This window comes from Mauremys mutica, chromosome 11, assembly GCF_020497125.1.
Source record: "Mauremys mutica isolate MM-2020 ecotype Southern chromosome 11, ASM2049712v1, whole genome shotgun sequence".
Lineage (NCBI taxonomy): Eukaryota > Metazoa > Chordata > Testudines > Geoemydidae > Mauremys > Mauremys mutica.
In genome coordinates this window covers 18,108,737-18,121,259 of record NC_059082.1, presented here as the reverse complement: position 1 = coordinate 18,121,259, position 12,523 = coordinate 18,108,737, and the positions used below count along the sequence as shown (strand labels likewise).

At 44.0% G+C, this 12,523-nt stretch overlaps 1 protein-coding gene and 1 long non-coding RNA gene across 2 annotated transcripts; one reads left to right on the top strand and one right to left on the bottom strand.

The window, feature by feature from the left end:
- Positions 1-3,415: 3,415 nt before the first annotated feature.
- On the bottom strand, positions 3,416-9,636 carry LOC123344475. The gene is made up of 3 exons (XR_006572564.1): positions 9,500-9,636; positions 7,881-7,952; positions 3,416-3,688 (listed from the first exon to the last, which is right to left on the bottom strand). It is a non-coding gene; the product is annotated as an uncharacterized LOC123344475 (long non-coding RNA).
- RAMAC (RNA guanine-7 methyltransferase activating subunit) lies at positions 9,591-11,981 on the top strand. The gene is made up of 2 exons (XM_044980743.1): positions 9,591-9,757; positions 11,096-11,981. The coding sequence occupies exons 1-2, from the start codon at positions 9,591-9,593 to the stop codon at positions 11,286-11,288; spliced, it is 360 nt and encodes a 119-aa protein (XP_044836678.1). The 3' UTR covers positions 11,289-11,981.
- Positions 11,982-12,523: the final 542 nt, after the last annotated feature.

The window sequence follows — 12,523 nt, the reverse complement described above, 5'->3', positions numbered from 1 at the left end:
AATGTAGATTCCAATTCTACTCCCATTCAGGACCATCTCTAGGCACTGGCAAATCAAGCACGTGCTTAGGGCGGCACAATTTCAGGCATTCCGGCCACCCATTTTTTTTGTTTGTTTTGCTTGGGCAGTTGCGCTCTCGAAGCTTGGGGCAGCAATTTTTTTGCTTGGGGCAGCAAAAAACCTAGAGCCATCCCTGCTCCCATTTAAGGCCCTGATTCTGCTAAACTCTTAAGAATGTGCTCAAGTCTCATTGTCTTCAATTTAAGCATGTGATTAAGTACTTGGTGGGGTTAGAGCCTATATCAGTTTGGAGCAGGCCCATAACTAATCTTGTTACTCATCTACCTATAGGGCTTATTTTCAAACAGGGGGTCCCTTAATACAATGATCAAATCCCACATTTGAATCCTCAGATCAACACTTTGGTGGATAAAAAATGTATTTAAGCAGTGGAGTGAAAATCCGAGGGTAAACTGGGGGATTTGGATGTCCTGTTAAGTGATTGAAATTCAGGCTCTGTGTCTGAGGGAACTGATTGGTGTCCAGTACACACATTTCTAATGTATCTGAACTAGGAATAAGGACAGGCATTTATGGACGATGCTCTTTATTAAGCAAATGTAGTTTCAGCTGACACAAAAAGAAATGGAATATAAATAACTGTTGCTGGGACATTAAAATGCCTGGATCAGGACAGGACAGGAGGAATAAGGAGTCAGGTGAGAAGGCAGGGTCCAATATGGCAGCCATCCAGGAACTCACCTAGTTTCGCAGACAACTTCCTTCTGCCTACGGTGAGCTACGGTCCACCAGTCCACACTCCCTGTTAGTACTAGCAAGCTGCTGGCTCATGGCTATAATCTGAGGCCTACCCTGGGCTCATGATCCCTCCCACTCAGTTTCTCATTCAAATACACCAGCAGCCTTCTTAGGGTATGAGGGGGAATTTTCTCTAAATTCTCATAATATATGCAGATTGATGCTATCAATCTGGCTGTAACAGAAATGTCAGTATTTCCATATTCTAACAGAGCTGGCAGATTATTTGATTGGATAGGAACATTAGAGACAAGCCCAATGTAAAATCGACTCGCCAAATAAAACCAAAAATTGGGCAAGAACAAAATCTGAATCCAGATACCTTTGCAAATGTCTCCTATCTTTATAATGCTATTGGATCAGCCCATGATCATCCCTCCACCCCACCCAAAAAACAAACAACAACAACAAAAAACAATTTTGGGTTTCCTGAAATCTAATCCGCAACTGGATCTTGATTTCTGGAACTTGAGCAAATCTCTGACAAATATGGTAAGTCTGGTTTGTGGACATGCTACCTAATTTCCTAACTTTCAAACAATTCTGCATAATACTTACATGAATATCTGAATGCTTCTCCCACTCAGTTTCATTTAGATATAGTAGCAGTCAATAATCCATCTGTTTTGCGAAACGTGCACCAGATTTGCTATGGTGAATGCTTCTTCTTATCCTTCAGACACAGCGTGCATATCAGCACTGGCTGCACTGGATCTAATCTACCTCCCTCTCAAATGAGCAACACATGGAGCAGCATAAGTGGCAGCAACAGGGATGCTGTTTGAACTAGGTTCTTTCTGTCAAAGACCCATCTTCTTGCCTTTGTCTTCACAGCTCCACTGAGTAATGATGAGAGAGGAATTTAACATTTGGAAAAGTCTCATAGGGGCAAATTCATCTGTAGTGCAACTCCACTGAAGTCACTGGTATTACGTCAGAGATTAAACTGGCACTATAATATTTAGAAAAAATAAGACTGTGTGCTGCAGTACGTAATCACTATCTTAGAAAGCAAAAATAATAAAAATGAATCATTCTTAAAGAACCAGGAGGGCACAGCTGGCTTAGTCATCTTAAAAGGTGAAAATTAGAGATGGCAGCAAGACTTTGGTGATATTCATAAAAAACTGGCAGCAGGGGAAGGCCACCCCTGCAATAATACCAGAAACAAGATGCTAGAAATATAATTTCATGATGGTATTGTAGAAGAGACTGATTAAAAAAAGCAACAGTACTTCTGAAGCTGAAGGGACTTATCCGTCTCTCAAATCAGTGTAAATCAGGAGTAACTTCACTGCAGATCAAGAATTATACTGGTGTAAAGCTAGTGTAAGAGGAACCAGTCCCCTCAAAAGTCTAAATGGGTACTTTGTAACAAAAGCTGACATCAGGAATTGCTTTGTGTGTGTGTGTGCGCGTGCGCGCATGTTTTACTATAAAGACAACTGTTTTAAAGGCAATTAACATTTAAAAGGTCATTGTTAAGGGAAGGAAGTGCTCTTTTAGAAAATTCTTGTGCTGAGCATAGTTGATGGCAGGGACGCCGGGGGGGGGGCAAGAGGGGCAATTTGCCCCGGGCCCCACAGGGGCCCCCACAAGAGTTTTTCAGGGGCCCTGGAGCGGGGTCCTTCACTCGCTCCAGGGGCCTAGGAAAACTCTCATGGGGCCCGGGCCCCTGGAGCTTCTTCCACTCCGGGTCTTCGGCGGCAATTCGGCGGCGGGGGATCCTTCCACTCCAGGACCTGCTGCCAAAGTGCCCCGAAGACCCGCGGCGGGGGGTCCTTCCGTCCCGGGACCCGCTGCCGAAGTGCCCCGAAGACCCGCGGCGGGGGGTCCTTCCGTCCCGGGACCCACCGCCGAAGTGCTGGGTCTTCGGCGGCAATTTGGCGGCGGGGAAGACCCCAGGCCCCCTGAATCCTCTGGGCGGCCCTGGTTGATGGAAATTGTGCATTCTGTTCCTTTGTGTGCTCCACATTATAATCTCACACGCAGGTGCGGAAAGAACATTTTTAAACACACAAAGTCAATGTAGTGATCTGACAGAATCACTACACAGACTTTAACACATCTGACAGTAACATCTGCCATATCTCAGATTTTCTTGTTACTTAAATGAGAATCATCCAGGCAAAGATCCTCTCTAGCCAAAGGAATAACATCCAACAATGAGAACTGATTTTGTAAGTGAAGAAGGCTCTAAAGAAAGAATACAATTCTGAGTATTTTTGTGGTACTGGGCTACAAAATAGCCTTACAACTGCTATCTTTCATTGTGACTATATGATGCTAACCAATAATTTATTGTCATTTACTCACTGAGTTGCTCTCTGCTCTTCTTATGGTATCTCATGTGCAGAAACTCCAGCCTCTCTCAGCTCATAATCAGCAAGAAGTTTTCACTTCCACCTCTTTTACCTGCCTCCGGCCAAAGCACAAGGTCATGCTCTCTTTAACATGCCAGACACTACCCTCTCCCATAGTAAAATAATTTGAACAGTCCATTTTTGATTTTACGAAAAAGAGAAAACTTTTAATATCAAATAGACTACAACAGAGAAAAAGAAAATGAAAGCATTCAAACAACTAACATGAAATATGTGAAAAGATTTGGAAAGCAAGAGGAAATCTTAGTTTTCATAATAAATAAATTAATGATAAAGTAATATTTGACAGAAGAAGCATTTTCTTCTTTCTCCTTCTCATACCAACATGATCTATGATGCTCTCCTTGGAGGAATCTCTGCTTGCATAGACTTTGCCCATATATAAGCACATTCTCCTTTGGTCAGAGCGGACACAGTTACAAGTGGTGTTAATTCTTTAGTTGATTTCTCAAAGTACATATTACCCTTGATTTAAAGGACTCCTCCTATTGGAAGTTAAAGAAATTTATAAAAATTGAAATTTCCTTTTTCTTGGTACCATGCCAACATTTCTTTAAAATGCCTGTGCTAACCATCCCAACTGTTCCAAAATCAGGAGTCAGGCCCCCAAAGCTTATGAGATTGGCATAAAAATTATGAGATTTTAAACAAATAATATTTTCAATCAAATTTCAGGTTCTTTTTATTTGCATCTTAGTTTTTGAGCCATCAGGGCACACTTAGGTCACATTTTGAAGATTTTCTCCACGAGCATGAGAGTTAGAAACTTAGTTCTTTTAAATGAAAACTGAAATTCTCATGAAATCACATGATTAGAGAAGCTGGGCCTTTAAGAGAATCACCAGATATTATGAGACTCATGATAAACCAGCAAGAGTTAACAACACTAGGCATTCTATGAAATATTTTCCTTCCTCATTATTTTCTGGATAAACTAAACTATTATTATTTTTTTTTTACAGTGTATGTTCCTCTGTTTAGTCAAAGAGCATTTAACACCTTCCTGAAAGAGTTCCATTAAGCACCGATGGACTGAAGGGAACAGTTCTTAAAGTTTAGAAGAGAATAACATTATTACTATTTGATGTGCTAAAATTCATTCAAAGAATAGTCAGGAATGATGGGGGCTTTGTCACATGGTAGTAAATTGCAGTATTGCTGGTTAGGTGAGGTTGATTGCAGGGCCGGTGCAAGGATGTTTCGTGCCCTAGGCAAAACTTCCACCTTGTGCTCCCTTCCTCCGCCCTGAGCTCCCCCGCGGCAGCTCCCCCTCTCTGCCCTGAGGTGTCCCCCTTGCGGCAGCTCCCCACCCCCCACCCTGAGGCACCCCCCCCGCCCCAGCTCACCCCTGCACCACGCACTAGCACGAGCACCCCGAGCACGGCGTGGCTGCTTCACTTCTCTCGCCTCCCAGGCTTGCGGCACCAATCAGCGTAGGCGCCACAAGCCTGGGAGGCAGGAGAAGTGAAGCAGCCACGCCGTGCTCGGGGAGGAGGTGGGGCGGGGAGTTCCCCTGTGTGCCGCACCCCCCCCCACACTTGCTGCAGGCAGCCCTCCCCGCGCTCCCCTGCCCAAGCTCCCTCTGCCTAAATGCCAGCGGCAACCAGGGCGGCCGAAGATCTGGCCGCCGCAGTCGCTGCCTAAGAAAATGGTGCCCCCCAAATGCCAGTGCCCTAGGCAACCGCCTAGGTCGCCTAATGGTTGCATTGGCCCTGGTTGATTGTAGAAAGAGAACACAATAGGTTATTTAGAGACAACTACAAGGAAGAAGGCCATAGCAGGAATGGAAAGAGAATTGCCAAGGGCCTGATTCTGAAAACACTTAGGGTCAGATTTTTAAAGGTATTTAGACACCTCAAAATGCAGACAGATGCCTAGTTAGATTTGCAAAAGTGCCTGGGTATCTAACTTCCATTGAGTTAGGCACCTTCATGATTTAAAAAATGCTACTAGGTGCAAATCAACATGTGTAGGCACCTAGATACCTTTAAAATATGGCCCTTAAACCTTGTCTATGTACAGGTTGAGCATCAGGATCATGTGTTTATCTAAGGTATTTCTAAGATGCCTGCTGCCATCTTGATCACATCTGCTATGTCCGTTCTCATGGATTCTTGTAGCCTGAAGAACAAGACCACGTGAAGTGCAGATTCAACTACAAATGCCCAACTACATACAACATAAAGTGTTAAAATATTGGTGCTATCCTGGTCTATCCCATCATCTGTATGTTTTCTCCTGTGTGATGATGGGTTAATCAGGGTTAGCTAGTACCCATTACACCTCCGGTGTTTAAGGCAGTGATGAAGCTCCTCCCCTCCTGTCTGTTTCTGGCAAGTTTTTCAATGGTTTCCCAACTGTGCCACTCCCCCTTCCCACACACCCCCTCCCGCCCCCAAACTCCCTCCCCGAGCCTGCACCCCCTCTCCACACACACCTCCAGCCCCCAAACTCCCTCCCAGAGTTTGCACCCCCTCCGCCTTCCTACACTCCACTCCTGCCACCAAACTCCCTTCCAAAGCCTGCACCCCATCCCCATAGCCCCTCCAGCCCCCAAACTCCCTCCCAGATCATGCACCCCCTCCCCACACCTCCTGCAGCCTCCAAACTCCCTCCCAGAGTCTGCCCCTACCCCAGACCTCCTCCCCCACCCAAACTCCCTCCCGGAGCCACAGGCAGGTGGGGGACGGAGTTTTGGGGGGCAGGTCCTGGCAGCATGAGTGACATATTGGCCTGCTGGGAGGATTTGAGGACTGGCATGGGCCCTAAGGTAAATTGAGTTTGAGACCCCTGCATTAGAGTAAGAATATAATCTTTCAGATTCAAATGAAAATTCATCTTGCTTAGAACCAGAGACCCCAGGCTAAGATATCTGCAGTGGGCTATTTGGATCCTGGTCATCCATTTTACTCTGTGACTGAGAGATCAGTCCTTCTTTGGTTCATGCAGGAAAGCAACATGTGATATTTCTGTTTACATCAAACCATGAACAGTTTTACTACAATCTGATCTTTCTGGAGGGTGGGAGGCAATATTGTCACTGAAGACTTTTTTAAGTGCTATATGTTATTGTGAATTTTTGTGCTTTACTACTATCTGTGAGCAATAAAGAAAAGGGTCAAGTAGAATAGGACTCTTGGGTCTACAAACTTATAAAAATCATTGCTTTTCTTCTAACAGGGTCCTAGAAAAAAACCCAACACTTTCTCATATGGAGCATGGGGGGGGGGGGAATCCGGGCTCAAGAATTATGACTAATAGTAAACACTGAAAATGCTGTCAGAGTTATTGTATTAGTGTATTGTAATGGTCAGAATGACGTGGAGAACAGTGAAACGGGCACAATTTCTTGTGTCTTACAGTCTCAAATAAATCTCATGCTTAAAAGATGGGAGCAAAATCAGACACCTACATTGCAAACCCTTAGGAACAAGAAACTATGATCATTGCGGCAGTGACCTACTGCTGTACAGTCCAGTGTCAATTTATGGCAGTTCATAAATTAGTAATAATTTTACTTGAACTTCAACTAGTAAATAAGAGAAGGCTTAATTTTCTGCCTGAAATATTTATGCACGTAGGACCCAATTCAAGAAGGTACTTAAGCAGGTGCCTAACTTTAAGCATATTGAAGTCAAAGCAATACTCATAATGCTTAACTTTAGGTTGTTGTGTAAGTAGCTTGCTAAAGCAGGGCCGTATACACAACACAAAGATAGACCCTTCCTTGCTAATACAAAATTAGCCATAAAACAGGAATCACACATCACACAATTTCAAAAACTTTTATACATAAAGCAAACAAATTGCCTTTGAACTCTAGGATTGAGCAAAATGATCAACTTTTTAAATATATGTAGTTAGTTAGATAGAATTGGTATAAGTAAGCATAAATTGTGCTCCGTGAATTTTATCAATTTGAATATTGTTTTTCTGTTACAGCTCAAATATTTTATATTACCCTTTAAATAAAATACACTCTAATAGTCCCTGAAAAACCCACATATTTCTGATTTCTACTTGTACTTCACAGGACTTCAGCTCAAGCTCATAATGTATAAAGTACAATGCATACATAAATCTTCGCAGGACTGGAGGCTATCTCCCACTTCTGTAAAGTTACTCCTGTGAGTAGTTACTCCCAGGCAGAGTCCCATTAACTTCAATAGGATTCCACTTGTGGGTAACTGTGATCAAGGGCATAACTGTTTGCAGGATTTGGCTCTAGTTATTTTTTCCCCTTCACGTAGTGTGATTTCAAAACATGCCAAGACAACGAATATTACAGCATTTTTCTCTACACTTTACATGCTAAGTCATTTCATCCCACCTTAGCCTCAAATATGTATTAAGTCTCTGAATAGTAATGAATGTCCTTTGGTGTAATTTGAGATACTAAGAAGGATGAGCCTTCAAAATTCTCAGCATCGAGAACTACAAAGCAGAGTTGGAAAATACTGGTATCTTATGCATTGCTTTTTTGTTTAGAACATTGTTACTATTTTACAGAAGAGAAGCACACACACTAACACTACACTGATGTAAGAAGCATATCGCATCCTATACTAAATAAAAGCCATACATTAAAATACAGAGGAGGTTGCATGTGCAGTACTCAATGAGCTCTGACAGTGAAAACTACCTTTCCTAACGTAACAAGTATGTAAAGTTGCTCACCTCACTTCTAGCCTTCACAAGGCGGAAACACACTTGACTGAACTGGCCTGAGAAATTTCACATCACAGAGATCTAGAGGAAGAGGAAACAACTAACTAGTTTCAGAGGGGTAGCCGTGTTAGTCTGGATCGGTAAAAAGCAACAAGGAGTCCTGTGGCACCTTATAGACTAACAGACGTATTGGAGCATGAGCTTTCCTGGGTGAATACCCACTTCATCAGACGAAGTCTTAAAGAAGGCTTTATCCCCAGAGGTAAAGTACAGCAGAGGCAGATGCTGACTAGTCTAGGTGCCCTGACTGAATAATAATCAAGACCTCGAACTGCAAAGAAAGGCTTTAGCAACTGCAAACCCTTATTACGCCCGTCAGTAACTCCATGCAGGTTAGCAGTCCCACTGCGTCACCTCACCCACTCAGGTGATTGCAGACTAGGGATGTTGGGACCTACACACGGGGCCGGGGCCCGAACCAAAGACCTTTTCACCCTTCTTGAACGGCCTACACGCAGCGCGCCTCGCTGCGGGCACAGCCAGCGCTGAGGCCCGGCCCCGGGCGGGAGAGCATTGCGCGGCCCCGCCTCAGAACCCATCGATCGCTCCCTACGGCTCACAGCCTCCCCCGCCCCTGCAGCGCCCCCTCCCCGCGCGGCGGCGGCGGCGGAAGCTGGAAGCGGGGCGGGGGCTGAGGCCCGGGCCCGGAAGAGGAAGGGCTCGTGCTGCGGGAAGGCGTCGGACCGTGGCTGCTGCGGGCTCTGGGTGAGGGGCTGTGTCCGGGGGGGGCGGGAGGCGCTGCGGGAGGGCGAGGAGCTCTGGGGGAAGGCTGGAGGGGAGGAGGGGTTGGGGGGCGGGGTGACGCTGTGTCTCGGGGGGCTTTGGAAAGGCGGGAGGCTGTTTGTGGGCCTGTGTCTATGGGGACTGGAGGGGGCTGGGGGGCAGGAGGCTGTTTGTGGGGCTGTCTCTATGGGGTCTTTGGAAGGGCAGCAGGCTGTTTGTGGGGCTGGAGGGGGCTGTGAATGGGGACTGGAGGGGGCAGGGGGCTGTGTGTGGGACTGGAGGAGTTGTGTCTGTGGGGACTGGAGGGGGCTGTGAGGACTGTATCTGGGACTGGGGGGTGCAGGAGGCTGTGGGGCTGTGGCTGTGGGGACTGGAAGGGGATGGGGGCGGTGGAAGGCTGTGTTTGAGGCTGGAAGGGTTGTGTGCGATGGGAGGGGGGTCTCTACTAGTGCCCCAAGCTCTGCTGTTAGTTTATGTGCCCCATGCATTGCTGTCTGTGTCTCAGCTTGACTCCTGTCCTCTCCCACTGCCCACCTCCCCCCACCCCACCGGCCCCAAAAAATCTCCCTTGCTGTGGGCAGGTCACAGCCGTGATGCCTGGAGTCCACCAATTGTTCCCAAATGGCTCTCAGAGGGAAATGGCAATCCCACTGTAGGTGTCAAAGATTGTAAACACATGGAGACTGGACTACTTTTTCTGTTTTAGAAGTGGTCCAGTACAAAGTTAAAGCAGTGAAAGGAAATTAGTTAATACTTACCTGAATCTTCATTTACAGAATAGTTAAGACAGTATCAGGATTGTCAGTCCAATACATAACATTTTAAAATGTAACACACTTCCTTACCTCAATTTTCACTATGTGGATTTGGTAACTGTCCTTTTCATGTCTTTTTTAAGCTGCTGCAATTGTATTTTATGTCTAATAGTATTTCACAATGACTTCCTCAACCGAAGTTCCTCTGAATTATGAAGAGATGTTTTCTCATCGATTTACATCAGATGATGAGGAATATCAAGAGTATTTAAAACGCCCAACAGATCCACCTCCTCTAGTAGAAGAATGGAAAAACAGATCTGGTGGTAACCAAAGAAATAGAGATCGGTACTGATTTTTAGATCTTTGTTAGTTTCACAAACACATATTGATGTCATAGCTAGCACTCTAAGATGTTTGTCTGCTTTAGAATAAAGAGAAGCAGGTTTGCTGTAAGCTCCCCATTATTTGGCAGATTTCTTGATTTGAAAGAAATTCATCTCTCTCCAGGGTCAAAGATAGGATTTCGCTAAACTAATACTGACAGTGTTTTTTTCATTCTATATAAGAATATGAAGCAAACTGCTATTCTGTAAAGAATGAGCTTGAACCATTTAAATCATTGCCCTTGGGGCCCATTGCTGCTTGGCCATGAACTGATTTTTTTATTTTTTTTTGAAAGGGGAAAGATCAGAGGTTTGTCTGCTAAACCACAAACAGCTTGTCTTTGGAAGCATAATTGTCAACAGAAAACTGACAAGTAGCACACCAGTGACATACCTCTCTTTTTTGTACAACTAGCAAAAAATATAATTTGCAACCCAGATAACACTTGACATATTGTGACTAGGCTAGATTGCACTACTTTTGTCTATTTGTAAGGACCATAGAATATATCTCCCTCTCGCAAGTGCACTGGAAGATCATATTATATGCCTGCCAAAAATGTTTTGAATTATACTGTTTTTCTCCAGGCTGGGAGTGTTGCTACCTTAAGCTTGGACACTGACACTTGCTTTTTGGGGCTGAAAAAAGGACAATTCCTGCATTTGATGCCCAGGCAATTTTTTTTTCTTTTTACTACTGCTGGGACTGGATTTCATATTAAGTTACTTAAGCCCCAGGCCTGCAAACACTTAGACACACTAATGGAATTTCTCATATGCATAAAGTTAAGAAGGTGCTTAAGTGCTTGCTGGATGGGGACTTTATTCTTCTAAAAATAAACAATTCCAATGTTTTCATCATTCTACTAACTTGTCAGTAACTTCACACTTAAGTTGTAAATTACAGTTTACCAAAAATTGAGGAAGTTATTCTTTAAAAATCTGTTTTACTAATTAATTATGTGAATGTTTAAGCTAAATTTTAGTAATTCATTCCTTTTATTTCATTTTGAATGGTTTGTACAAAGGCTGAATTTTTTTCCCCCTGTAAGACAGCCAGTAGTTTGTTGCTTAGTAGTAAGTAGTTGACCTATCTTCCTATCTTGGGTCAGAGGGATTGTTTTGAATAATCATATCTTTGACATGTATTTTACCCTAAAAAGGATTAGCAGTTGTTTGTGTGTTTAAATAAGTGGAGCCAGATTTTAGGAATACACTAAAATAGTTTGTGAAAGAATTCAAAACCTTCCCTCTTTAAAATCTCAGAGCTGGTGTTTATGCAAATTTCTTTTTATTACAGGTTTCAAGATGGCAGGCAGTTCAGAGGCAGAGGGGACAGGCATGACTGGCAAGGTGGTAATAGATCTAATCAGTGGCCAGGAAGAAGCTGGGGTAACAGCTACCAACAGCACAGACAAGGACAGTCTTACTACCCCCAGTATGACTATGGCTACAACTCCTACAATCCAAGGCCTCATTACGGCCGCTATTAATATGGTATTTTGGTGTTAAGTATCCACTAAAACCATTTAACCTGAATGCCAGATTTGGGGTTTTGTTTTGCTCAATTTTCTTGTATTTTCTATGTAACTTTAGGTAATGGATATTGGTTTTAGAGAGCTCGTTGATGTCATTTTGTAGTGCAAATTAATGAAGATGTGACCTTTGTTGTGAGTAATAAAATTCTATAAACAATCTCTAGTGAGCCCACAGACAACAAGATTTGTTTCTCCCTCCAATTCTTTTTTGCTCGGTAAACATTGTTTCCCCCCCACCTTGTCCCTGACATTATCCCATTATATTATATCTTAAAATCAATAGTTCAGGGAAATGGAAGTTTGCTTTGTCTCTCAAGCACGTGGCAATGACTCTGTGCATACATGCCAGGGTGTTCTTGAAATTCTGATGCATATTGTGTCCCTTGCTTGGGAGGAGTGTTGCTTATTATGGTCATCCATAATGGAAGAAAATCATGCAATCTGGGTGGGATTTGTTTTTGAACTACTATTACTACTGAGCTAGCTTATGCTGCTGGAGTTCATGAAAAGTTCAAGGAAGACATTGCTGTCTGTGTTTTTAAATAATGTTGACCAAAATAGAAAAGCAGAGGAAGAATTGTAAAAGATGTGAAGGAAGACTCTTATACAAGATGTATTTCTCCCTGCTGAATGCATGGTTTAAATTTGTATCGTGTTTTCCCCTGTCTCTCTTTCTTTAAAGCACTGCTACATTCCTGCAATATTCTTTTTTTTTTTACAGCTCTTTATGGCACACTGAGGGACAAAATTCATGGACTTAAAAATTCAGTTCCATTTCAACCTTTGTTACAGATTAGAACAGTTGTTCCCAAACTTGTTCCACCACTTGTGCAGGGAAAGCCCCTGGCAGGCCAGGCCAGTTTGTTTACCTGCCGCGTCCACAGGTTTGGCCGATCGTGGCTCCCAGTGGTCGCGGTTTGCTGCTCCAGGCCAATGGGAGCTGCTGGAAGCTGTGGCCAGTACTTGCCTCAGCCCGCGCTGCTTCCCGTAGCTCCCATTGGCCTAGAGCAGTGAACCCTGGCCAGGGGGAGCCGCGATCGGCCGAACCTGCGGACGCGGCAGGTAAACAAACCGGCCCAGCTCGCCAGGGGCTTTCCCTGCACAAGCAGCGGAACAAGTTTGGGAACCACTGGATTAGGACATTGAAAAAAAATAAAAAACTAACATTTTCTTCAAAAGCAGCCCAAGAT